Source organism: Lissotriton helveticus, chromosome 9, assembly GCF_964261635.1.
Source record: "Lissotriton helveticus chromosome 9, aLisHel1.1, whole genome shotgun sequence".
In the NCBI taxonomy this organism is placed as follows: Eukaryota; Metazoa; Chordata; class Amphibia; order Caudata; family Salamandridae; genus Lissotriton; species Lissotriton helveticus.
The window spans coordinates 951,053,968-951,081,504 of NC_136070.1; the positions used below are offsets into that span (position 1 = coordinate 951,053,968).

The following is a 27,537-nucleotide window of genomic DNA, read 5'->3' on the forward strand; positions in this document are numbered from 1 at the left end:
GAGCCACCACTGCAACTGTCTTGCAGTGTCCTCCGAGATCAAGACAATGTCGGACAAGGTGCCCTGATGCTGGGCCCACTGAAACTTCAGGTCCCACTGCAGAGCCCGCATCCGCCACCTGGCGTGATGCACCAGAAGGATGCAGGAGGCCATCAGCCCCAGACGCCGCAGCGTCAACCTGACTGAGACTCGGGATAATGGCTGAAAGATCGGAATCAGAGCCTGAATATCCCGAACCCGCTGTTTGGGAGGATAAGCCCGAAACTGCGCAGAGCCTAGGACCGCTCCGATGAAGAGGAGCTTCTGAGAGGGGCACAGGTGCGACTTCGGCACATTGTTGGAGAACCCCAGCTGGTGTAGGAGTTCGGCCGTAGTATGAGGTGGCTGACGACTGTCTGGGGCGAGCCCGCCTTCAACAACCAGTCGTCGAGGTAGGGGAAGACTGAAACTCCTAACCTGTGCAGATGAGCTGCGACCACCGCCATCACCTTCGTAAACACCTGTGGGGCGCTGGTAAGGCCGAAGGGGAGCACGGTAAACTGAAAGTGCTCGTGGCCTACCGTGAACAGCAGGTAGCGCCGGTGGGCCAGCAGGATGGGGATGTGGAAGTACGCATCCTGCAAGTCCAACGCTACCATCCAGTCTCCTGGGTCCAGGGTAGCTAAGACCTGAGCCAAAGTCAGCATCTTGAACTTCTCCATCCGGAGGAAGCCGTTGACATTCCTGAGGTCCAAGATAGGACGTAGGCCCCCTTTGCCTTTCTTGGGAACCAGAAAGTAGTGGGAATAGCAACCACACCCTACCTCTGGCCCAGGAACGCGCTCGATGGCCCCCTTGGCCAAGAGGGCCGTAACTTCCTCCTGCAGGAGTTGCAAGTGATCCCCCGACATGCGGTGGTACTGCGGTGGAATGGCTGGAGGGGTCGCCTTGAAGGGGAGGGAGTATGTATGTATGTATTTTATTTTTGTAAAGCGCACATATCACCATTCGGTCTCATAGCGCTGACCGAGGGTTTGGGAGATGCAGAAAAAAGGGGTATTACGCCAGTGCCTTAAATAGTAGTGTTTTGAGTTCTCTCCGGAAGATTTTATGATTCTGGTTGGATCTTAAGGCCATAGGCAGGGAGTTCCATGCCGTAGGGCCAACCTTCGAGAAGCTCCTATCTCCATTTCGAACAGTTCGTACTCTTGGTATTTTTAGGAGATTTTTGTTTGAAGAGCGCAGTGTTCTTTCCGGGCAGTATCCCTGAAGTTTGTTTTTTTAGATATTTGGGGCCCTGTCCATATATTGATTTGTGCACTAAGCAGCAGATCTTGAACCTTATGCGTTTTCTGACTGGGAGCCAGTGCAGTTTCTTCAGGCATGGGGCAGAGGGAGTGCGTGGGGGCAGGTCAAGAGTCAGTCTAGCTGCTGCATTTTGGAGTGTCTGCAGTTTAGTTAGTATACCTTCATTCGCATCTGCCAAAAGTGCATTACCATAATCCAGGCAGCTGGTGATTAGGCCTTGTATCAGTGTTTTACGGTAAGGTAGGGGTAGCCATTTGAATATTTTCCTTAGGCTTCTCATAAGGCCTATGCAGGTATGGACCTGTTTGTTTATGTGGGGTGCCATGGTCAGCTTGTCGTCTAGGGTGATGCCCAAGTTCCGAACGGTGCTTTTCGGGGATGGGCAAGGTCCGAGTTCCTGAGGCCACCACTCCTGAGACCAGATGGATTTAGCAGCGCCGAAAAGCATTATTTCGGTTTTGCCTGTATTCAGCATCAGGAAGTTATTGGTCATCCAGGCCTTTATCTCTAACATGCAATTCCTAAATCTCACTCTTGTCTCTGATGGGTCAGGGCCAAGGGTTATGAGGATTTGAGTGTCGTCGGCGTACGACACTGTGCCGAAGCCGAAGTCCCTGATTATTTTGGCCAATGGTGATACGTAAATATTAAATAGAGTCGGGCTAAAAATTGAGCCCTGGGGCACTCCCTTATCGTTATCGATCGCCATTGATGAAAAAGGTGCTGATTTGACTCTGGAGCTTCGCCCCGCAAGATAGCTTTGGATCCAACCTAGGGCTTGGCCTTCGACACCTATCCCCGCCAGTCGCTTTAATAGGACTCTGTGGGATATGGTGTCGAAGGCCGCCGAGAGGTCTAGCAGAATGAGGATAGCCGACTGTTTGGAGTCCAGCGCCAGCCGAACGTTGTCCATCACCTCTATCAGTGCAGTCTCTGTGCTGTAGGAAGCTCTGAATCCTGACTGCGAGGAGTCCAAGAGCGTATGTCCTTCCAGGTATTTGACTAGCTTTGCGTTGATAATGAATTCCATCGTTTTACCGAAAAGTGGTAACAGAGATATGGGGCGGTAATTTATCGGTTGCTTGGGGTCTGCGTTATTTTTCTTCAGGATTGGCCTAACAATGGCTTCTTTCCAGAGAGTGGGGAAGGGGACGCGTGTTAGGGACGCATTAAAAATAGATGTTAGTATGGGAACCAGGGCGGGTGCTAGTTTTGCTAAGATCTGGGCGGACGCTTGGTCTTTAGGAGATCCAGATTTAGCTTTTTTTAGCTTGTCAGCTACCTCGTCCTCAGAAATTGTTCCAAAGTCAGATAGGTTCTGCTTCATGGGGTTTGTGGTGTAGAGGGCTGCGTGGCATACTTCACTTGTTGTGCCTGTTTCTGTGGGGAATGATTCATGAATTATATTTATTTTATCTTTGAAATAGATAGCTAATTTGTCAGCCCAGTCCTGAGACTCCTGTGCGACCTTTTGGCAGGCAAGGGGGTTAGAGAACTCTTTTACGATAGAATAGAGTTCTTTCTGTGAATTTCCTGTTGCTTTAATTTTTTCCCCGAGATAGGTTTTCTTAGCAGTGGCTATTTTGCTCATGTATTCTTTATGTGCAATTTTGTATTGTAATTTGTCATCGGTGTTTTTTGTTTTGCACCATAGTCGTTCCGCTTTCCTCATAGATTGTTTAGTGGTTTTCAACTCATCAGTGAACCAGGGCGATTTCATTTTCGGGCAGTTTATTTGGCGTTTAGGGGCTATAAGGTCTAGAGTCTTACTGATTGCGGAGTCAAAGTCTAGTACCGACTTGTCCAGCTCTATGTCCTCGCTTACTCTCGGGGGTGCAAAGGTTTTGGAGAACGCTTCTAGGTTGATCTTTTTCCATGGGCGGCTCATCTTTTTTTCCTTAAGGTGATCAGGAGCGGGCTCATTGGTTTTGATGGTGAATTTAATTATTACGTGGTCTGACCATAGGACGGGAATTAGTTCATTTATATGCGTTTCTTGGGAGTTGGTGCATACAATGTCCAGCGTGTGACCCGCTTTGTGTGTGGGGTCGGTTTCGAGTAGTCTTAGGTCCAGGGACTCAATACTGTTCATTAGTTCCACCGTATAAGGGTCCTCGTGTTTTTCCATGTGGTGGTTGAGATCGCCTAACAGGAAGTTTTTACAGGCTAATATGTGGAGTGCTAAGATGTTAACTAGCTGGGTGGCAAAATTGGCTTTGGTTTCTGGGGGTCGGTAGATCAAGGCTCCTTTCCATGACTCCTTCCTATTGAAGGCAAGCGAGAAGATTAAAAACTCTCCCCAGGTGTCTAGATGTGTGGCAATGATGTTAATTTCAATCTCCGTTTTGTATATTATCGCAGTCCCTCCCCCTCGTCTCAAGGTTCTGTCTAGTCTGGCTATTTTGTAATCAGAGGGCAAAGCTGCCGCTATGTCCGGGGCAGATGTTTCTAATAGCCAGGTCTCGGTTATAAAGAAAAGATCCGGGGCTTCTTGATCAAGTATGTCCCAGATCTCTAGTGCGTGCTTAGGGAGCGACCGCACATTTCCATATAGGCATGTTAGCAATTTGCGTGGTGGAGGAGGACTGGGTTTGGTAGGAGGGTCTACGTTTACTAGCTGGATCGAGTTAAGAGACAGGAGCTCTGTGCGAGTGTACGTAATCATTTTAAATATTATATTATTTTTACCTGTTTGTTGACGACGGACTATCAGGGGGTCAAGAAAGAGTTGGCCTGTCGCCGGCCTGGCGCGGACAGGCGCAGACAGGCAGGGCGCGACTTAGGCGCGGTAAATGCGCGTCGCTGCGCGAGTCCGCTCTGCGCACTCCGCTATATGCTGGAGTGGGCGGGACCGCCTTCCGGGGAGTCTAGAGCGCTGACCGGTGTGGGCTACCGGAAGCGCTGTTGTAGGAGGAAGGACCCCGCCGTGCTAGCGGCACAAGCCGTGACGGATCGGGTGTCCAGCAGGTAATCAGGGGCACAGATTCAATTAAGCACAATACTTATTTCAATCGTTGTCAAATGCTTACAAAGGATGCCTTATTTAAAACACGGCGCAGCACAGTTAAAAATCAAGGTGCAAGCTGGCTATTAAAATCAGTCAGTCTCGTTCTTCGTTACTAGTTCAAATTTAAAGTGCTCACGTGCAAAATGCTGGCTTGTAAGTTTCAAGTTTACAATTCATACAAGTTAAAAAGCGGGCGAAGCAAGAACTGCCTTTCAGTCAAGCAATCTCTTTGTCATCTGTCTGGGCGAGTCCGCTCAGCGCACTCCGCTATATGCTGGAGTGGGCGGGACCGCCTTCCCGGGAGTCTAGAGCGCTGACCGGTGTGGGCTACCGGAAGCGCTGTTGTAGGAGGAAGGACCCCGCCGTGCTAGCGGCACAAGCCGTGACGGATCGGGTGTCCAGCAGGTAATCAGGGGCACAGATTAAATTAAGCACAATACTTATTTCAATCGTTGTCAAATGCTTACAAAGGACGCCTTATTTAAAACATAGCGCTGCAGAGTTAAAAAATCAAGGTGCAAGCTGGCTATTAAAATCAGTCAGTCTCGTTCTTCGTTACTAGTTCAAATTTAAAGTGCTCACGTGCAAAATGCTGGCAGCCTGCGGTCTAAGGACCTCAGTGAGGATATTATGCCTCACAGTAGCGACGGGGAGCGTAAGCGCCAAGGCTTTAGCTGTCCTCGTCAGCACAACACTATAAGCTGCCCCTTCCTCCGTAGCCACAGTAGGAGGGGAGAAAAAACCAGTGTCAGGGGAGGTGTCCAGACCACTGGCCTCCCCTAGCTCCTCTGTCCAGTCCTGATAAGACTGACACTCACGTGCTAAAGGGTCCTCAGACCCCTCCCAACCCTCTTCGTACTCCATGTCCTGGTAGGCAGGTTCAAAGGATGGAGCCGGATCATAGAAGAACAAGTCTTCGGCCGGCGCCAGATGCGGCGTCGAGCGGCGCCGCTCCGGCGTCGGATCTGGACCGAGGGAGGGATCAGGGACGACGTCGTCCAGAGATGGCGTCAGGGGCGACACCCTGGAGGTCGGCGCTAGCGGAGAGGTCGTGAGGTCGTCAAGCGGCGACCCAGATCCGGCGGATCCGACAGGGCCAGGCAGCGTCAGGACCGAAGTTAACGACGGCACCGGGGCCGAAGCACCCGGAAAGGCCCCTAGTCGGGGTCGCGGGGCCCAAAGGCGCACCGACCACTTGCGACGGAGGGAAGTGAGTCCTTATGACCCCGAGGAAGTCACAAATCTCCTCCGGCGTCGCATTAAGCCCAGGGACCGGAGGGTGTGGGCTTAGATGCGACGCCTGCGGCTCCGGCTCCGGCGGAGCTGCGCGGGCGGTGTCGCCCGAACCCCCGGCCGCATCGTGCAAGCGTCAGAGGGAGTCAGAAGAGCGGTGTCGCTGCTTCGACTTCTTGTGCCTCTTACCTTAGGACTTGGAGCCCGACAAGTGGTGACGACTCAACGAGCTGTGATGACTTCGGCCCAGCGACAGGTCCCTCGACCTCCTCCTGAACCGGGACATCGAACGGCGCGGGGCCGACTGCCGGAGCTCGAGGCACTTACGGGACCGCTCCCGCCTAGCTTTCGACGTCAAGGCCCGATAGTCGGGGCACTACTCGTCATCGTGGTCGAGCCCCAGGCAATGTAGGCACTGGCGATGGGGGTCGGTAACCGACATCAGTCGGTCGCAGTCGGAGCAGGGCTTGAACTCGGGCATCCCTACCGGCACCTACGGAGTCGTTCGACTCGAAAAATGGATCAAAAAGATCGAAAAAGTGAGACAAAAAGTGACTAAGGGTACCACTTTTTCCGGATCGGCGCTTGCTGGCGCGGAAAAAAGAAGAACTGACGTCAGCGTGCGAGTGCGGCGTCTAAGTACTCCGACGACGTCATCACGGCGCCTACGACGCCAATGACGGACGCGGAGCCGCGGATGACGCCTACTGACTCGCATGGGTACTGCTACGTGAAAATTTCCGGATCCAGTCTGATGCCTGGGGATATTCTAAGGTAAGGAATCTAATACTAACCCGTTTCTTTCAGATAGAAGCGATGTGCGCGTTGCCTATATAGGTGCATTCCCAGCAGGCTGACATCGCTTCTTTTCATGACATGTCCACACCAGAAGCATGGAGCAACGACAGAATTCTGATACACCAGTGAGCAGACACTAAGGACCTACAGGGGGCACAATAGTTGTAAAATCCGTTCAAAGAAGCGGCGAGAATGGTAGGAATCTGCAGAAAGAGTCTCTACCAGATAAGGTGTTACCGAAAGCAAGTAACTTGTTGATCTGATATAGACTTCTAGCTGCAGATTCCTTACCTTAAACTAGATAGCAAAGCAATACCTCCTTGGAGGTAGACCTGAGAACAGATCCAGACCAGGAAGTCCTGGAGGACCGCAAGGGCAAAGTGCACTTTATGACTGGCCTGAATATGCGGGCACTGTGGTTGGTAAATATGTGCAAAGATTACCAAGTTGAAGTCCAACAGATGTCCAGAACAGGGACTCCATGAGCTAACACAGAGGTAGCAGCCTTGACATTGACAGAATAAGCTCACAAGCCATCATGGAGTCTCAGTCAGTGTGCAGCAGATCTTAATGCAGAGCACAATCCGTCACAAGTTGTCCAGTTTCTGCTTGGCTTCCCATTTGTTTGCTCCAGAGAACGCAATGAAGTTAACCTGGTGTCCTCTAGTACAATTGATGTAGAAAGACAATACTCTTTTTGGGTCCATTGGATGGAGTCTTTCCTCCGCCTTAGTAGGATGGGGAGAAGCAAAGAAGGTCAGCAGTGTCATGCTTTGGCTGACATGTAAGTGTGTCACTATCTTCAGTAGAAAAGAGGCGCAGGTCTGCAGGACCAGTTTGTCTGGATAGAAATTGGTGTTTGGAGGGTGCATAGAGTGTCTAAAGTTTGCTAACCCTCCTGACTGATGTAATGGTCACCACGAAAACCGGTTTGATGATTAACAAACAAAGGGCAGCTGTGGAAGGGCTCGAAGGACAAGCACCTCAAACATGTTAAAACAAGATTAAGCTCCGAGTGTGGCATAATGGAGGTTTTCGGCTGAACCACATGTTGGAGTACTTTCAGGAAACAAGTCCCAACAGGTGACTTAAACAGGCAGGGGTGATTGGACAGTCACAATAAAGCTGATTTGGTTGAAAGTTATTTAACAATAGAACAAACACCACCAGTACGGACAAAGGTGCAGAGAGGCGTTCAACATTTTGGATAGTATACCAAGCCATAAACTTTTGCTAACGGCAGGTGTATACAGTCTTAGCTGAGCGATTCCTGGCTGCCAGAATGAATTCACAGACCATTGAAGGAAGATCAAACACTCTCAACTGCCGACTCTCAATCCCCATGCATGAAGGCAGAGAGTGCACAGTTTTGGGTGCAGGAACCTGTGCTGTTGCTGCAACAGGAGATCCTCCAGATGGGGCAGCCTGAACAGAGAACCTGTTCTAATACTCAGGAGTTTGGGATACCATACTCTCCATGTTCAATCCAGAATCACAAGAATGACTTGTGCCCGGTCCTTCCTCAACTTCTTTAGAACTGTAGGTAGAAGTGGTATCTGGTGAAAAGCATATGGGAAGCCTGAAGTTCTCTTGAGCCGTAATACGCTTCCGAGAGAGAGCCGCTGTGGAAGCTCTGACATTGCATGTTTTCCGCCTGGGTCATGATGGCTCGGGCCTCTTCCGAGACCATGGGCAGCACTTGTGCAAACGAATTCCAGACTGTGTAGGAATTTCAGCCAAAGAGGAATGCAATGTTTACGGACCACAGTGGAAGTCTGGTCAGAGGGAACATCCTTTTGCCAAAGGTGTCCAGCCTCTTGGATTCCCTAGCTGGTGGTGTGGTAAGGAATGACCCAGGGTTGAGCTTGGACGTGGGGTCCTAGACAACCAGACTCTCTAAGTTGAGGTGCTGGGTGGGGGTCTGTCACAGACAACTGTCTGGCACAGACTCCACTGGATTTAAACCCCACAGATTTTTTAAAGAACATGCCTATGGCACACTGGAAGCAAAGCTCAAAGAGATTCGACAAAACGTCGGAAAAACTGTCCAAAAAATGGCCTAAGATAGCTCTCTCAGGATCTGCGCTGATGGCGCGGAAAGAAAAGAACTGATGTTCGCGCACTGCAGTGGTGCCTATACAGGCACCGTGCAAGTCACTTCTGGAGTGGGCAATGCACCCAAGCCGATCAATGCCACCTACCGGCATGAAGATGTACTGCTCAAGATTTTCTCTATTCAGGAGTCTGATGTCGGAGGAATATTCAAGGTAAGAAATCTGAAGTTAGAAGTCATGGCCTTGTTAAAAGACATTAAGAGCTCAGAAGTCAATGTTCAAACTGAAGAATTTCAGTCAGTAGGGTTGCCTTACTTTTCCCAACAGCAAAATCGAAGACCTCAGCAGGATTAGGTGCTAAAATACATTTTTTGTGATCAGGACAAAGTTTTGTAGGGCTCACAGAACAAAATAACTTCTCTTTCTTGCTGTCACAAACCCTCAATTCCCCCCTTTACCTTAATACCATTCTCCGAATGATGGACAGACAGTGTAAAGTCGCCCATTGAATCTCATTGACCTATATTTTCAAAATACACAGCCTCTGTACTGTGCCCGACACACTGACGAAAAGAGTAATTCAACGGAGTCCTGGACTTATTGGAAAACAGTGAACATACCCAGGCGCAACGTCGAAACTTTGAGCCACACCAAACTCTTTTCTTGTGTTTAGGCATGTTGAGTTTGGCTTCCTGCTCTCTGACAGCCATCTAACGTATACGGCAACATTTGTTGTTGGGCTTGGAGTTGTATTTGGTGTTGCAGAACCAAAGTGACAGGTTGTGCTGGTCTGCCAGACCCTCTTTGGAGGTCATAGTGTAGGCAGGGGATACAGCAGGCCGGACCGTGGAGGTTGTGTTTGTTTGCCATTGGTGTCCTAAAATCTGTCCTACTTTGGCTCCATTAACAAGGCCAAGAATCACCCTTTCAGCATTTGACTCATGGTTAGGAGGGCAAGCAGTCAGACTTCTCAGGGAAGTAGTGTGGGAGGAAAGATATCAGAACTTAACAGCCAACCAACAGACACAATAACGTAATGTCCAGTTCAGTGCTCATCTTTTATGGAAAAAAGTACTTTCATCTCACAGCAGAATGAAATACTACACACTGTTCCAATAGGTTATTTATAGAGGGTTGTCATAATGTGCATTCCAATAGTAAGGAGCAACACTTCCCTCCTTCCCGGTAACCATGCCCCTTTCAGTTATGGTTGATATCTGCTATTACTATATAAAATGCACTAAGATCTTAGGCAGGGATTAGGTTATGGTGCAGATGACTCAACTAATCTCACTGGTTCAGGGACAACTCAGTACAATGTGTTATTCATTTCTTTAGCAAACAGTCTCATAACAGGTGTGTAGACTTGTCGATGTTCCTTAGTCTCTCATTGCCAAGGGCAGGCTAAGCCCTACAGTGTATGACAAATGCAGGTTGCGCACTCGCCCTCACATCAATGACTCTTCTTTCACAGGGGTCGCAGTGACACCCTATCTCAGGAAAAGGTTTGCAGGATGGACTAGGAAATGTGGAACTGTGATTCAGTATCTGTCTTCAGCAGTGGCGGCTACAGACAGGCTAATAGCATTAGCAGTTGTGGCCTAGAGGCAGCTGAATCCCACCATGTGGTGTCAATGGAACAGTTAAGGTCTCCAGGTCAATCAGGGCTTGCTGCTTCGGTGGTGGTGTGGCTTTTCTCTTTAAGTCGGCAGCAGTAACACCAGTGTCGTGAGCCCACAGTAGGCTGCTTGGACAAGAAAGGAAAACAGACTCTGGTATAATCTTGCATAACTTGATCTTGAACTGCGTAGAGACTGGGAATCCCTCACAGCACAGGTTACCACTGGCTCACTCTCATAGACATCAGCTTTCTCTGGGTTTACCTCACACCGGGAACACACTGGGCTTTATATTCTGTTCAGTCTCTCCACCTGCTGGACCTTGAACACTCCTTTCCTTTTTCAGCAGGTAGGCAGGCTTTTAGGCAGATTCGCCAGCAGAAAATGTTGACTTCCAGTGATATCCCACCAGTTCTGGGTGATTGGCTGTCGGGCAGATAGTAGCCTTGGTTGTACAGCAGCTCACCAAGTATTTGGTGGAGCACTCCCTTCCTTGGCCCAGAAGAACATGGACTGGAATAAAGTGGGGTGAATTGGGTTCCACTTTCATAAACATTTTCCAGATAAGGGATTTGGATCCAAGTGTGTAAGGCTTTGGAACCAGTTTGAATTGGTTCTCATTCACATGTCATTTCAAGACTGCTCTCCAGATACAGCCTAGAAAATGATGTCTAGCACAGTAGATAGCAATAAGACTGGATTTGAAGGGTGCGTATCACCAGATCACGAGATTAGGTAGTCAATTTCGCAAAGAGCATTCATAACCAAGGAAACGTATCTCAATTTACATGCTGCAAAACCTTGAAAGGTAAGTTAGCCCAATGTTATCTTTGTTTTCAAGAAAATAAATTGTTGTTTGGGGGAAGAGCATAGAGGAACACAATGTGGTTTTAGGATGAGTACTGAACAAGTTGGCTAAGATGGGTTTGATATTAAGCTAATAGTAATTGTGGCTCTTGTAGGAGAAGCGGGAATACTTGGGATACACCATCATGGTCAATGGGGTGAGACCAAGAGCTGCCCTGTTTAAGGCAGGTTTTTGCTCTATCACTGACAGGCAAGAATCAATTTTGGGCCCTTATGGGCCTCCTAGAATACTACGAATAAGTGGTTAGGGATTTTGCAGAGAAAAAACAAATTCTGCATAAGCTGTTGCACAAAGTAAAGGCATTTGAGTGGTGTGAGGTTCAACTAAGGTACGCTGACAATAAATGGACAAAGTCATCAAAGCTAAGATATTAACTCAGTTTGATACCCCAAGGAAGACGACTGATTATGGATGTTCGTACCATTGGTCTGGTTGTTCTGCTGTTCCAAATTCATGATCAGACAGAGAAACTGGCTGCTTTTGCTTCCTGGACTCTCACCATAGTTCAGAGGAAATATTCAGTGAACAAGAAGGACAGAATGGCAGCTACGTTGGGTGTTGAATTTTTTAGGACTTATGTCTGGGGAGTATTTTCAAGAGTATAAGTACATGGTGGATAATACAACAGGACAGCAAATTAAAATGAAACAGTGTTTGTCTAGGTTACTGATACGATAAGAAGACATCGATAAGATGTTAAATAAATAAGAGAGTGAGCGTGCTACGGGTGGCCAGAATCTAGGATATGATAGAAAGGAGGTATGGGCTGATTTCAAGGATCATTAGGTGGGCGATAACGACAATGATGAAGGGTTGCAAGATGTGTAAAAAAAAAAAAAAGATAACTGAAGTGGAAAGTCATGTGAATTCAGTAATTTGTATGACTAAGCTGCTGTCAAGGGGCAGACAGCAATGTGTTGCAATAGGTTGTACTACAAGATGGACTACGTGAAAGAATCATTAGTATAGCACATGAAGAACATTTTAATAACCTTAACAAAGAAATTAGTTAAGGCCAATCTTTGGTGGCAAGCGGTTGTTGATCAAATCACACAACTGGATATTAAGGAGGGAGAGAAGAGGCTCAAAGTTTGCAGCTGATTTTTAGCACACAGAAGGTCCAGGTAAGCCATGGAGGAAAGACAGTTTGGACTTAGATCGTTTGGAGGCTCTGAGCTAAAGTGAAGGTTAGGCTGTGGTAGTTACAGATGTCCATTCAAAGTGTTTCAAGGTCAACTTTCGAGGTACGTGCCAACAGCTATTTGCATTTATGTTTTGAGAGGATTGTTCATGAGGAAAGGTTTTACAAAACAAGTATGGAATTAAGCACAGTTGCGAGGCTTTGTAGAGCAAACAGATTGGTTGAGAGAGTCAATATAATGGTGAAAGGAAATATTCCGTAAGTGTTTAACAGTAGAAGAAATGAACAAGTTACTTACCTTCGGTAACACTTTTTCTGGTAGATACTATATCTGCCTGTGGATTCCTCACCTTGTGAATATCCCCTTGCGTCAGCAACATTCGGAAATTCTTTTTGTAGCTTCGCGCCGACGTGGATCCGGACGTCACAGAGGCACGGCACCGCTCGAGACTCCGCTGACGTCACCGACGCCTATAATAGGCCCACGCCGGCGTGATGACATCAGTTCCGCCCTTTTTTCCGTGCCTTCGAGGCACACGGACGGACCGATGACAGTAGACATATACACAGTATACGCAGAACAGAAATCAAGGTAACACACACAGTGTGAAGCAAATGCAATAAAACATTTGAAATAAACAACTCCTTGACAATAAAATAATACATTATAGAAACTCTGGCATAGAAGAGTGGACAACGGGGAGGCGGGTGGGTCAGTGAGGAATCCACAGGCAGATATAGTATCTACCAGAAAAAGCGTTACCGAAGGTAAGTAACTTGTTCTTCTGATGGATACATCTGCCGTGTGGATTCCTCACCTTGTGAATAGAGTCCCACAGCAGTCCCCACTCCCGGAGGAGGGTGTCCACTCTTCTAGACCAGGAAATCCTGGAGGACAGAGCGTGCAAAATGACCTTCCCTCCTCACCTCGGAATCCAAGCAGTAATGCTTCGCGAATGTGTGGAGGGAAGACCAAGTTGCCGCTCTACAAATATCCTCAACAGGCACACCTCTAGCCAACGCTGAGGTTGATGATTTAGCTCTCGTAGAATGAGCCCTTATACCCTCTGGAGGCTCCTTACCGGCCAAAGAGTAGCAGATCTTGATACAGAGGACGATCCATCTTGACAAAGTCCTCTTATGGACCGCTCTTCCTTTCTTGCAGCCAGCAAAGCCAATAAAGAGCTGGTCATCCAAACGACAGTCTTTAGTCCTGTCCAGGTAAAAAGACACCGCCCTCCTGGGGTCAAGACGGTGTAATCTCTCCTCCTCCTTGGAAGGGTGTGGGGGAGGATAAAAGGTAGGAAGGGTAATGGATTGACCAAGGTGGAAAGAAGTCACCACCTTTGGCAGAAAAGCAGCCCTGGTCCTAAGAACCATTCGATCAGCATGAATGGACAAGAAAGGGGGCTTGTGACTAAGAGCTTGAAGCTCACTTACCCTCCTTGCCGAGGTTATTGCAACAAGGAAAACCGTTTTGAAAGTCAGAAGCCTCATAGGACATTTGTGAAGAGGCTCAAAAGGAGCACCCATTAAAAATGTCAAAACAAGATTTAAATCCCACTGAGGCACAATAAAAGGAGTAGGAGGGAACTTATTCGTGAGGCCCTTCAAAAACCTTAAAACTATAGGAGATTTAAAAAGAGAAGGCTGGTCAGGCAAACAGATAAAAGCCGACAGCGCAGAAAGATAACCCTTCACCGTGGCAACAGCAAGCCCTTGCTGTGCCAGAGAAAGGGCAAACTGGAGAACATCAGATAAATGGGCCCTCAAAGGGTCTATAGACTTCTCCCTGCACCAAGTAACAAATTTAGACCACCTATAAGAATAGATGGACTTAGTGGAGTCACGCCTGGCTGACAAAATGACATCCACCACATCGTGAGGGAGAGAAAAAGAAATCAGGTTGCCCCGTTCAATCTCCAGGCATGAAGGTGTAAGGTCTGGAGGTGGGGGTGTAGAACCTGCCCCTCCATCTGAGAGAGGAGATCTGCCCTGTGAGGGAGACGGAGCGGCGGGTGAGAGGAGAGGTGGAGAAGGTCTGAATACCACACCCTTCTTGGCCAATCCGGGGCGATCAATATGACTTGGGCCCGGTCTTGGCGAATTTTCCTCAGAACCCGAGGAATCAAAGGTATGGGAGGAAACGCGTAAAGGAGTTGCGAGCTCCAACTCAACTGAAACGCGTCCCCCAAGGCTCCTTGCATCGGATACTGGAGACTGCAGAATGACAGGCAGTGAGCATTCTCGCGAGTGGCGAACAGGTCCACCCGAGGAGTCCCCCACATCTGAAAGATGTTGTGAACTACCCCCGGATGGAGCTTCCACTCGTGATCGGCAGAGAACTGCCGACTGAGACTGTCTGCACGAACGTTCTGAACTCCGGCCAGATGATTTGCCATTAGACAAATCCGATGGTCCTGAACACAGGACCAGAGACGCAGTGCCTCTCTGCAGAGACACTGCGACCCTGCTTGTTGATGTACCACATCGCGGTCGTGTTGTCCGTCAGGACCTGAACCGACTGACCGCGAAGGGAAGGGAGGGAGGCCTTGAGCGCCAGACGTATCGCCCGCAATTCTAAAAGATTGATGTGAAGCAACCTTTCCTCTGGAGACCAAAGACCCTTGACCTCCAGGTCCCCCAGATGAGCACCCCACCCGAGAGTGGACGCGTCCGATATCACTGTGGCAACCGATGGAGGAATCTGGAAAGGCTTCCCTTGAGACAGATTGCCTTCCACGCTCCACCAAGACAGATCCGCTGCAGTTTCTCTGGAGATCTTCACTGACTCCCTGAGATCTCCGTTGTGCTGATACCACTGCCTGCGGAGGCACCACTGGAGTGCCCTCATGTGCCAGCGTGCATGGTTGACCAACAGAATACAAGAAGCCATCAGACCGAGCAGGCGAAGAACCTTTAGAACTGGAACGACCGCCCCATAGCAGAACAAAGGAATCATTTCCTGTATGTCGCGAATCCTTTGAGGAGGAGGGAATGCACGACACACAGTAGTGTCCAGTACCGCACCTATGAACAGGTTGCGCTGTGAGGGCACCAGGTGAGACTTGGGTACATTTATCGAAAAACCCAACCTGTGCAACAACTGAGTGGTCTCCTGCAGATGATGGAGCACCTTCTCCGGCGACTCCGCCTTGATCAGTCAGTCGTCTAGATACGGAAACACATGTATCCCCGTTCTCCTGAGATGAGCTGCCACCACTGCCATCACCTTGGTGAAAACTCGAGGTGCAGTAGTAAGACCAAACGGAAGGACCACAAACTGGTCGTGTTGTGACCCAACCGTAAAACGGAGATACTTTCTGTGCGACTTCAAGATGGGAATATGAAAATACGCATCCTGCAAGTCGATCGACACCATCCAGTCTTCTTCTAGCAGCGCTTGAAGAACCTGCGCAAGAGTGAGCATCTTGAACTTTTCCTGTTTCAGGTAAAGGTTCAAAATTCTGAGGTCCAGGATTGGCCGAAGCCTTTCATCTTTCTTGGGGATCAGGAAATACCGGGAATAGCACCCCTGACCCCTTTCCTGCTCTGGAACCACCTCTATCGCACCTTTTCGGAACAAAGCCAGGACTTCTTCCTGCAGGAGAAGCAGGTGGTCCTCCGAACAATAACCCTGGCAAGGAGGGTAATTGGGAGGGAATTCCTGGAAAGGAAGTGCATACCCATTCTCTACAAGATTGAGAACCCAAAGATCCGATGTTATTAATTCCCAATCTTGTAGAAAATGTGTAAGCCGACCCCCCCACTGTGCCCACATGATCCGGAATGGCGGATCTAGGGCTGCTTTGCTGCGTTGGCAGGGGGTGAGGAAGAGGAGGAGGAAGCTTGACGACCTCTAGGGCGGGATCTTTGCCTGCCCCTGTACGACTTGTACAGCGTATTCTGCTGCTGTTGTGGCTGCTGCTGAGATGGTCTGTAAGAACGAAAGGAAGATCTGCCAAACCCTCTGAAGCGTCTTCCAGTAGTACCTCTGGACTGGAGACCCAAAGATTTTGCAGTGGCTCTACTGTCCTTAAAACGTTCCAAGGCAGCATCAGCCTTCTTACCATACAATCCTGAGCCATCAAAAGGCAAGTCCATCAAAACAGACTGAACGTCTGCAGAGAACTCCGATGATTTAAGCCAGGCAGCCCTCCTAGTGGCTACGGAAGAGCCCATGACCCTCGCCACCGAATCAGCAGTGTCCAGACCACTCTGAATCACTTGTCTCGCAGCTGCCTGAGTGTCCGATATCACCTCCTGAAAATCTTTCCTCTCTTCCTCAGGGATTTTCGGAACCAACTGCTTGACAGAATCCATCAATGCATGAATATACCTCCCCTTCAGACAAGTTGCGTTAGTTGACTTAAGCGCCATACTGGCTGAGGAGAAGACTTTCTTGGCGGTTTGATCCTGCTTCCTGGATTCCTTATCCCCAGGAACCTGCGGAAAAGCCCCAGCAGACCTTTTCGAACAGGCAGCCTGTACAACTAAACTCTCAGGCAGGGGGTGTGTTGACAAGAATTCAGGGTCACCTGGAGCAACTCTGTACCTCCTCGCCACTGTCCTAGAAACTGCAGGAGCAGACAAAGGCTTCTTCCAGACTTCATAGATGGGCTCAGATAAGGCATCATTGAAGGGTAACATAGGTTCAATAACAGATGAGGGTGAATGAAGAACCTCAGTTAAAATATTTGGTTTATAATCAGCAGTGGGCAGAGTAATGTTCAATAAACTTGCTGCTTTTTTTCATAACGGTGTGATAAGGCACCACATCTTTCGACGGTACATTTGACACTGAAGTAAAATCCCGTTCAGGACACAGTTCAAGCCCACTGGCTTCACCCAAGTCCTCAAAAGGATCTTCAGAATCCTGTAACTCCCCCTCTTCAGTTTCTGAATATTGATATCTTTCTTCTTCCAGAAGTCTCTGAGCTTCTCTCAGAGATCTTTCCTTCACAATAGAAGTCGATGGATTCGGAATCGACTCCGACGGGGTCGGGGCCGGCGTCGAACCCGAAGTCGGATGAGGTAGTTTTATACGAGGTCGAGCAGAATCCTGCTTCGGAGTTGTAGGTATCGGCGTCGATGGATTCAATTCAGAGGGGGACCCCACATCAATCTAAGGCAGGTAGACGGGGAAAAGAACATCAAATACGGAACGGGTACCTGCCCTATGGATTTGGACAGAAAGGCCTAAAATTTTATTTTTCATGAGTAAATATTTTAGACTGCCTTTCATTGCAGATACATAAATATGTTTTGTGGGAAAACCTACACCATAATAAATAGACACAAAAATATAAATAAATATAAACAGTGGTTCAAATTCCGCTCTGACATATCATCTACATTCATACAACAATCATTCACAAATCATACAACACCAAGCGATGATGGTTATATTTTTGTGTCTATTTATTATGGTGTAGGTTTTCCCACAAAACATATTTATGTATCTGCAATGAAAGGCAGTCTAAAATATTTACTCATGAAAAATAAAATTTGATATAAAATGAATAAACCTGTATTTGTGGTGTAATTTGCCTGGGTTTAGGTGTTTCTATATTAATACATTGGACCTCTCCTAGGCCTTTCTGTCCAAATCTATAGGGCAGGTACCCGATCGGCGTCGATGGAACCGGCGTCGATGGAGTCGGTGTCGTACGCCTCGGCATCGACGACATTGAGATGGATCCTGACCTGGAGCCGGAAAATCCGGATATGGACCTCTGGGTTGTTCCTGAGGAGGCGGAGTCTAAACGACGTCGACCTCTTCATCGAGTCCTGGAACCGGGGTCGACGAACCCGCAGGTACCGGAACCTCGACTTCACCAGCCCCCTGCTCCTCACCTTCATCCTCCTGACCAGAAGGAATGGATAGAACTGGAGAATGGACCTGCTTCTGAGACTCGGGCGAATTCAGATGCGAAGCCTCACCAACAGAGTTATGATCTTCCGATTCCGAAACTTCCACTTCCTTACTTAGATGTTTGACCTGGGACTTCGGTCTTGAACTAGAGTCCTTTTCTGAGTGATGATGTGACTCATGGCTCCTCTTCTTGTGCTTCTTCTTCGAAGATTTCGAAGCATGAGCCGAAGACGACTCCGAGCGTGACCTCGAACGAGACCTCGAACGAGACCTCGAACATCGAGATCGAGACTTCGAAGACTTCTTAACTCTCTTATTCTTTAGTTTTGCTACGAGGAGTTTCGTCTCCCTCTCTCGTAAAGCCTTCGGGGTCATCTTCTTGCAGCAAGGGCAATCCTCGACGTCATGGTCGGAACTCAGGCACCAGACACAGCATTCATGCAGGTCGGTTATAGACATTGTCTTGCCACATTCCCCGCAAGCCTTAAAACCAGTCTTCTTCGACGACATCTCGAAGAAATTAAAGATAGACACAATAGAATAATAGTAACAAAGTTACTGTGAAGCTACAGTACGATCCCAGAAAACCGTTAGCGTCGATGACGCGGAAAAAAGGGAACTGATGTCATCACGCCGGCGTGGGCCTATTATAGGCGTCAGTGACGTCAGCGAAGTCGCGAGCGGTGCCGTGCCTCTGTGACGTCCGGATCCACGTCGGCGCGAAGCTACAAAAAGAATTTCCGAATGTTGCTGACGCAAGGGGATATTCACAAGGTGAGGAATCCACACGGCAGATGTATCTATCAGAATAACAATATATAGTGATGTACATGATATGGCTTATCACACTACCACTAACAGTTTGATTGTTATGCCACATTTCAAATTGATGTGAGGGAAAGAACATGGAACAAAACTGACTCCTGCCTAGTTTTGGCGTTTGGTAGATGGAGCACAGGTGAGCAACAGGAAAGGAGGGGCCATCACAAGACTAAAGAAGGCTGGTGATTGGGTGAAGGTGAAGTCAGGGTGTACGACTGCAGGTTTTTCAATGTTTTATGGTCCAATTCAGGTAGGAGAGCTCAAGGAAACCATGTAGCACTTAAAGGAAGTCAGAAGTGAAATCGCAGTAGGTTTGACATTTATCAGCGAGGGTGCATGCCTAAAGGTGAAAGTGGAGTTGAGGAGTCTTGCAGTGGTCCATGTTGATCGGTGATGAAGAAGTGAGCCAAAAAGAAGGGAGCACAGACGTAGCTTTGTGCGTTAGTGGGCAAAGACATGTAAAGATAAATGGAGTAACATACAATGGTATGGTGAGTAGTGGGGATGAAAGTGTGAGAAAAAGAAGGATGAGGAGAGCACCCACTTGGTTGGAAGTGTGTGTGTGTGCGTGTGCGTGTGTGTGGGTGGGTGTGTGTGTGTGTGTGTGTGTGCGTGTATAGTTATATTGCACTCTGAGGTAGGTTAGCATCCTGGGTTTTTGTTCAACCTGTTAAATTTCAATTTAAGAATGCATGGTATTTACAGTATACATTTCACTATCTCAGCATCCTTATTTTTTGTAGGAATCAATATATATATATGGTTAAAATATTCAGTTTTAGTTAACATTGGAAGGGAGAAAGATGTGTTAAGCCATTAAGGCACCTGAGAAGCATGAAGATGACACGGTCAAGGTCATTGCATGTTTTTGTATGGGGTTCTCGGCTTTTCAGTTGATGAGATTGCTGTCACTGTCAACCATGCATGGGTTGTGGATGAACAAACTTCTACTTAATAGCATCTGTGTTAGGAGTTCCTATTACTAGAGGCCCTCATTTGGTTTGCCAAAGTTTCCCATGCTCACCCCAACATCCTCAACTAAGGAAATCTTTAACTTTAACCAGATGACAAGACAAGTGATATCCGAATGACCATACAACACTGTGAACCCCATCTCAATTACTGCAAATCAAAAATGACCAAGACCCAAAATTACATCACTGACTCACAGGAATATGCTTCCTAATTTTAAGTCATGCCACACTTTTTTATAGTTGCCCCTCATCTCATTGCAATCTGTGGAGACTGTTCAGCTGCCTAACGTGGCTAACAAAAGAAAAAGGTCCAATTTGCTCAGTCTCCTCTTTCACACAATTCCTCTTCTTCATCATCATGGTGGACACATCAAATGTGATTAACCACACCTTCCATGACGGAGTTGTCTCAGATGCTTTCAAACATGCCCTTTTCACGTCCTATCCATCCCCCGGAAAAAGCTATCTGTAAACCTGAAGAACTTAGCCAACTACTGACCGATCTTTAACCTACTGTTCCGTAACAAAATCACAGAAATAGAGACAACGAGACAGCTCTAAGAATATGTGGAATTCCACGACCTCCTTCATGATACCCAGTCAATGAGTCTCATCTCAAAGAGAGGTGGAATCCGCCTTACCCAAACATCAGGGAGGTCCATGGAGGAGGACAACGCAAAATCACATATACCTTTTGACCTTTCTGCAGTTAACAATACAATCCATCACACCATTCTACTGGGAAGGTTAGAACAATGGGCAGGCATAGCAGGACCAGTTCTCTTATGGAGAGAATCATTCCTCTCAACCGCAGTCAAATCACCATAGGGTTCGTCAAATCATCTAAATGCCCTGGCATGTGTACCATACCACAAGGATCATCTCTTCCTTGTCCACCAGCCAATATCCACTTATGTTCCTTGACACAGCTATTAGGCCAATAACACACAAAATTCCAAATGTATGCAAAATATATGTAAATCCACTTATAGGTTGATCACCTGACAACCCAACCACCATCACACTTATATTTCCTTGTTTAAATGAAGGAGAACTTTCTCTGTATGAATGCACCTAAAACAGAGATCCATGTGATAGGGGCAATAGGCCCCAATACACAACCTTACAAAGCCTTGACTTTCTCTATCAACGTTCGTGAATGTGAGAAAACTGAGACTACTGTTGGGCACACACCTTTCCTTAGCACCTCAGGTTAACACAGTAGTTAAATTGAACCATTTCCAACTCTTCCTACTTTGCAAAATCCTACCACTACTCCAAAATGACCACGGAGAGGAGCGGACTAGAGAGTTTTGCATTTATATTTTTCTTCCTCAAAATCTCATCACCTTTCACAAACTTTCACTTACCATCTGCTCAGTCTACAAACCTACAAAGAGATGAAACATCGAGGCAGGTGCCGGAGAGTGCAAGTCCAAAGCGATGGATTGTCCTGAACCACAATCTGCTATCTGAACTCAGTCACATGCTTATTTAGACATGCCTTTAACTGTACACCAAAGGGTTTGATCCGGAAGAACATCTAATTTTACTAACCAGCCACCCACTTATACTCCAGCCCACACTGCTAAAATGTGTTTCTATGCATCTAAATAACTTAAGACACCACTCAGAAGTAACTTAATGGCTTCATACAGAAATCCTAAACAAATGCATATTATTTTTACAATGCATGTGATAGTGACAGTAACTTCGGTTCTACAAGCACTATTGCCGCAAAGCAGTCTGAAAGCCCCATCGAGGTGATGCAGCACTATATAAAACCAATAAATTAGCAACACAGCAATACATGCATCAGGAAGAACAGACCCCATATGCAATACTTACTTGCAATCCAAGGTCAGGGATGATGGGAGAAAACCTGTATGCACGCAGCAGGGACATCATCAGCTGTTTGAGGCATTCCTGCACTTCATAATCCTGCAAAGCAAAATGAACCATATGTTTTAGTGTACCACTATAATCTATAGGTATGAGAGGCAGAGAAGATAAGAGATGCAACTAGAACTAGAACACCAAGACCTAAAGAAGGTAAAGTTGCTTCAATCAATTAAGAGATTTGGAGTGCACATGAAATGGTTTCACATATTAGCCATCACAAGCAATCTTGAAAGACCTCAGACAATTAGTATTAATGGACAACTGTGAGCATGAAAGTCAAGAATAGCAAATTGCTTACTGCACTCAAGACATAGAAGCACAGTTGTCATAAGTAATCCCATGCATAGTGCAAGATGCAAAATAACTAAATGCATGGTATATAAAGTACATAATAGGATGGGTGAACTACTCTCACTTGAAATTCGATGCAATATCTCTGATAAGGATTTGATGGACAATGTGTAGACAGAATACTGTTACACAGATGAAATGTACATTTTGTTAAGCAATAAGTGATCATGCCAGGATATGACTTTTAGGAGACAAATTCATAGTTTCTGCTAACTTCCAGGAACCCATAGGTCTGAGAAAGGTATTTAACTTTATATTATATTTATTCAATGTTTACTTCTGTTCTATATGCTCCGAAGGAAAAACTGATTTTGCACAACTCTTCTTATAGAGCACTCGCTTACCAATAATCATGAAAACCAAAAGGTAACTTTCGGAAGGTGCTCACCGGCAACACTTCAATTAAGCTCAGTGATTGGTGGGGCTCTGTGCACAGGGTGAAGCAGAGTTTTGCAAATATCAGCATACCGGAGACTGAACACAGCACAAGATATACAAAATTACATAATCAAGTGAGAGAATTAAAACAAAATTATATTCTTAAGAAAGATAATTCTTCCCGTCTGCCATCTGATGGACTGAGATTAGGTAGTCATGGACTTTAGACAACACAAGTACACCCCCTCTTAAAAGGACAGATTTTTAGCCCCTGGCATATAGCAAGAACTATGGATGTAAAGAGTGAAGGAAAACGAAATGTTATTTTTAAAATCGATGCAGAAAAAATTACATTTGGATGTGAACAAAATTCCCAGATTACAAGTAGATACTTGCACAGTTCTAAAATGAAATTTGGGAAACTGTTATATGAGCCCACCTCCATAAGAAGCCACATGAGATCCAGGAGTCGCTGAATAAGAGAGTGCTCTTCCACAGAGCCTCCCCCTTCCAGGATGCTGAGGAGGAAATTCATCAGAACATCTTCAACCAGGTAGACTTTGCACTGAGGGCAAAAAAACAGCTCAAATTAACACCAGACAACTGTAGTATGTAAGGTATACACAATTCATAACCCACCCAGTGAACAGCTTCTTTCCTACTAGCGAACTGTAATCTTACTACGTTATAGGGGAGGAGGTTTTGTTAACTAAAATGCTTCCTTGGTAGTGGGTGCTGTCTGCCACAGGGCACCTTCCTAAACTTTAAGGTGGTAAATCATAATCTTCTTTCCAAGAAGCATTAAATGGCCTCTTCCAGCTCCGGCCCAAATAGCTGATAGATGCCACATATTTTCCAGAAGGCAGTATTCAGAAATCTACTTAAGTTTGCCTCTCCTTGAAATATTTACTTTTAATTCATTACATATTTCTTAACAATGACAAGTAAGCAATGAATTTAAAGTTATAAACAGAATATGAACAATTGAAAAAGTACTATATTTAGGCTGCAAAAAAATACAATTTAGATTTGTAGTGTCACTAGTTTCCATAGTCAGAAAAGTTATCTTTCTCTAAGCATGCCAGCAGATAGAGATGTGGTCAGGTGGGGACAAACATGGCTTTGTCTCAGGCTCCTGCTGACTACCGCACTCCTGCTCCTGCCCAACTAGCTTCGGGACACCTAGTGTTTGGAGAACTGTAGGCTCAAGTTGCAAATACCGTGGAGTAGCCCCAAGTTGTTTTTCCAGGGGAGTTGGAGTTCCTGGAGGGGAACAACATGCATATAGATCTTGTGCATCAGAGGTAGCACCCTTAGCCAAACTCCTTAATAGGGGATAGTTCAGAGTGCAAACTTTTGGATGCCCTTTTAACTCCCACAATAGGTGAATACAATGTCATGTAACACCTTAGGTGAAGGCAATGACATGAAACCCGCTAGGTGAAGATATTGACATGAAAATATAGAACCTTGAGGCAGTAAGGAAAAACGGAAGACCTGCTGAGTCAGATTCTAAAGACAACTGAATATTCAGCACACTCCTATGTCGTATTTCAACGTATGGCAAGCTTGAGACAGGAAAGGAAGCAAACAATGGAAGGTATGAAAATGTCCAAGCCCTTCGCTAATGAGGGCATGATTGAGTAGAGGCAAAGAACTGCCATTTTTTATAAAATTCTGACAAGGGATGCCTCCCTCAGGGCTTGAGAACACTTCACAACTTGTGGCACCGTACGCTACGCTACTGTTGCAACTGAAAGACTACAAGCCAACTAGAGAAGCACAAGGCATACACACTACACTCGAGTTCGCAGATTGACTACATAAACTCTTGAAGCACTCTGATAGTTATTTTGACTTCTGCAGACTTGTCAGTGTGAATTTTGTAGGTAGTGCTTCAGGAACAAAATGTGCGGTCTTCTCTATTCTTCCTGATTTGCTTCTCGCCAAAAATGTTGACTTCCTGTGTTCGATCTTCACCGACTGGCATATCCTAGGGTTCATCTTAATGTGCTATATTTCCTTGATGATTACATAATAATTTTCTGAAAGATCTGTCTATTTTTTTTTTTTTACAGTTTTATATAACGCAAACTTGACCCGAAAGATTACGTGATTTGCCCAGAATCACAGGATGTTCAGCGTCATTGCCGAGAATCCTTAGTTCCTCAGATTCAAGGTCGACCGGCCTAGCCATTATGCCAACTCCTCTCCCCTAGTCTATTGAAAGTAGTCACCATATTAGCCACTTGAAAGGCTAACGCACCACTAGTGCAAACATTTTTGCCCAATGAACTATTTCAGTAATTTCATAGGTCTCCTTGTGCAAAAGAACCCTGAATGTAAGTGAATGTAATATTGATCACTGATATCCCTCCAAAAATCGGAAAGTAGGCACACATTGGGGAAAACAATCCAATTCTGGAACCTTATGCCTAGATTCTGTATGAGCTTGGACGGTATTACTAGAGGCAAATTTAAAAAAGACCAGGGTTCTACTGAACATTTTGTCAGTTTCTAACAAAAACAGAAGAAGTCATTGATTGTCCTGAGAACCGTGCAGTAGATGCTACTGTGCTGCATGACATCTTTCATCTCTAAAACATTAATTAAAAAAAACTATGTTCGAAGTCAAAGCAGTATTAAATATCAGACTGTTGACTTAAACTTCGAGAGGAGGACTGCACTCTGCCAAACATTAAACTAAAATAAAAAAGTAAACTCTGTACATGCTGGCGATATTTATCAAGGCAACTGTGACCTCATACATATTCTATGGTCTTCCTCTAAATTACTCCCTTACTGGACCACAATATTATGAGCCTTTAAGGCTATTGACGTACTACCATTGCAACCTATGGTCAAGTCTTATCCTGCTGCACGACAGCTCAAAGATACCCAATATCTCATATCAATGGAGATGGCTGTTCAATGGGAAAATGTGCATACTTGTGGACTGGCACGCCTGTCCCATACAGAGGGGCTGGTTGAAATGCTCAGAGTAGCGGTGCATGAAAAGGTTATATGCAGGGTTCAAGACTGAATAACTGAAAAGGTCAATCAATTAACTAACCAAACATCTCTGACCAGCTAGCAAACTGATATTTTGAAAGAAGATGGAAGGACTCCAGTTGGACAGAGGGCAAAACGAAGTGGGATAATTACCAAAAATACAAACTATTACTGTAGTTATTTCTTTAAGAAATCTTCAGTTGCTAGGATACATTTGAGATAGCTTTTAGCCTTCTGTTAAGAATGAAAGTCCCTCCCCCACCCACCTCCACCTTTTGGCATCAATGCCTACCCATCTTTCTCTTGTCCAGAAATCTCTACAATCCAGGGATTGGTTCTATGGCCTTAGGAGTGATATTAAAGTCTCACAACTGCTTACAATCAGTTTTAACATCATAATCTTTAAGAAATCTTCAGTTGCTAGGATACATTTGAGATAGCTTTTAGCCTTCTGTTAAGAATGAAAGTCCCTCCCCCACCCACCTCCACCTTTTGGCATCAATGCCTACCCCTCTTTCTCTTGTCCAGAAATCTCTACAATCCAGGGATTGGTTCTATGGCCTTAGGAGTGATATTAAAGTCTCACAACTGCTTACAATAAGTTTTAACATCATAATCAAAATTCTTGACTTTATTTGGGCATCCATCTTCTTGATTAATTCTTTTATTAATCGCTTCAATGCATCATTGTTACTGTAAATAATTCTGGAAGAATATCTCATCTCTTGCTACATTGACTATATTACCTAGGCTCCTAGGAATACCAGGTTGCTCCTTGGGTGTTTTTGTGGTGTGCACATTATTCTGTCTAAGTAAATGGCATGAATTTTTATAGGCTGTTTGTCCTTCCCTCTCCCATATCTTTGCTAATGTATCAAAGACTGTACCCAGGCCTTCTAGGATTACAGTAGCTCACTGTTTTGGCCTCACATCAATCAACACTATTATCTCGGGGTCTGGGCATAAAACAATGAGAATGATAACTCACTGGAATAAATATCCCTTACTTGACATTGACCTGCGCAATAGTTTCCAGAACAAGAATCAATGATTACAGCTACACAAGTTGGTTGAATATCACTAACCCTGGCCCTGTTACGTAGACACCTACTTGGATAACCTAATCACCTTTTAAAGGTTTCTGGTCAAGAAAAGCCTTTCATTAGTTAAATTAGGAATAGCTCAATGGAAGCAACAGGCTTGCTCGGTGTGATATTGAAGGTTTACTAAATATTTCATAATGGTTCTTTTTGCTTGTGGCCTAACCCTGAACTTGCAGTTTAAACTATGACTGGTGAACAGATAGATATCTAGTATCAACAATCAATGTTGGGCTGCACTGGCCATAGAGGACAGAGGGTGAAGCTAGATTACAGTGGGTTGCTCTAATTATTGGATAGACTGAAGAGTCCCCAGGCCATTTAGACTTTTATCAAGGATGCTCTGCTATGTGCTCTACGGGACTGCTAATAAGAAATATTAAGCCTGGTAACTGTGGAGATTTCAAACGGAGTAACTTTTTAAATTAGTGATATAAAAGAAGATACAATCTCGAACATCTATTCTACCTATATTTTTAGAACGACTGAGTAGTTCAATCATAGGAGTTGGTTTTGTAAACTATATAATATTATTGGGCTCTCCAACCATTCCGTCATTACATTTGTCTCTTACAACAGTAACTAACGAGTAGGGTATATTTCTATGCCTACACTCTGCACTGTACAGTGACCTATTCCATCTCTTAAACAAGAAAGAAAATAAACAACAAAATGTATGTGCTAAATTATTCTAACTGGCCTTTTAGTTTGCATTCCTGTTGATTCCATTTGTGTTTATACATTATCATGGCTTTCAGCTCATGCACATATTATTTTAATTATAGAATGTCAATACGTTATAGCTTATTAATCTTTTCATTCATTCCTGCAGGACTTTTCCATAACCGTAAACTAGTGAGTGAAGCAACTGTGCAACCGCTAGTGTAATCGGTAATTGTCAACCTATATAAAAAATTTAAAGTTTGATCAAAAAAGTGAGTACAATCGATCATAAAAGAAAGAAACAAACCATTAGAGGAGCAAAGTGGTTGAAAATGTGTGCCAGTGAGATCAGCACAGTCGGCTCCCCCTGAAGCTGCCATATAGCAGCGTCCTGCTCCATCAACTTGCCTTCCTGCAAAATAGAGATCAAAGTAAATTTTAGATGCCATTCTT

The 27,537-nt window shown here is 45.7% G+C and overlaps 1 protein-coding gene across 3 annotated transcripts in view; it reads right to left on the reverse strand.

Annotated features, from left to right (window-relative positions):
- Positions 1 to 27,537, reverse strand: part of RNF123 (ring finger protein 123) — a 1,600,675-nt gene that overhangs the window by 1,220,278 nt on the left and 352,860 nt on the right. For all 3 annotated transcript variants that reach the window (XM_078661207.1, XM_078661208.1, XM_078661206.1), the window contains exons 12-14: positions 27,392 to 27,496; positions 22,749 to 22,874; positions 21,527 to 21,619 (exon numbers count right to left, since the gene is read on the reverse strand). In XM_078661207.1, coding sequence (XP_078517333.1) covers positions 21,527 to 21,619; positions 22,749 to 22,874; positions 27,392 to 27,496 — 324 coding nt within the window. The remainder of the gene's footprint in view (positions 1 to 21,526; positions 21,620 to 22,748; positions 22,875 to 27,391; positions 27,497 to 27,537) is intronic.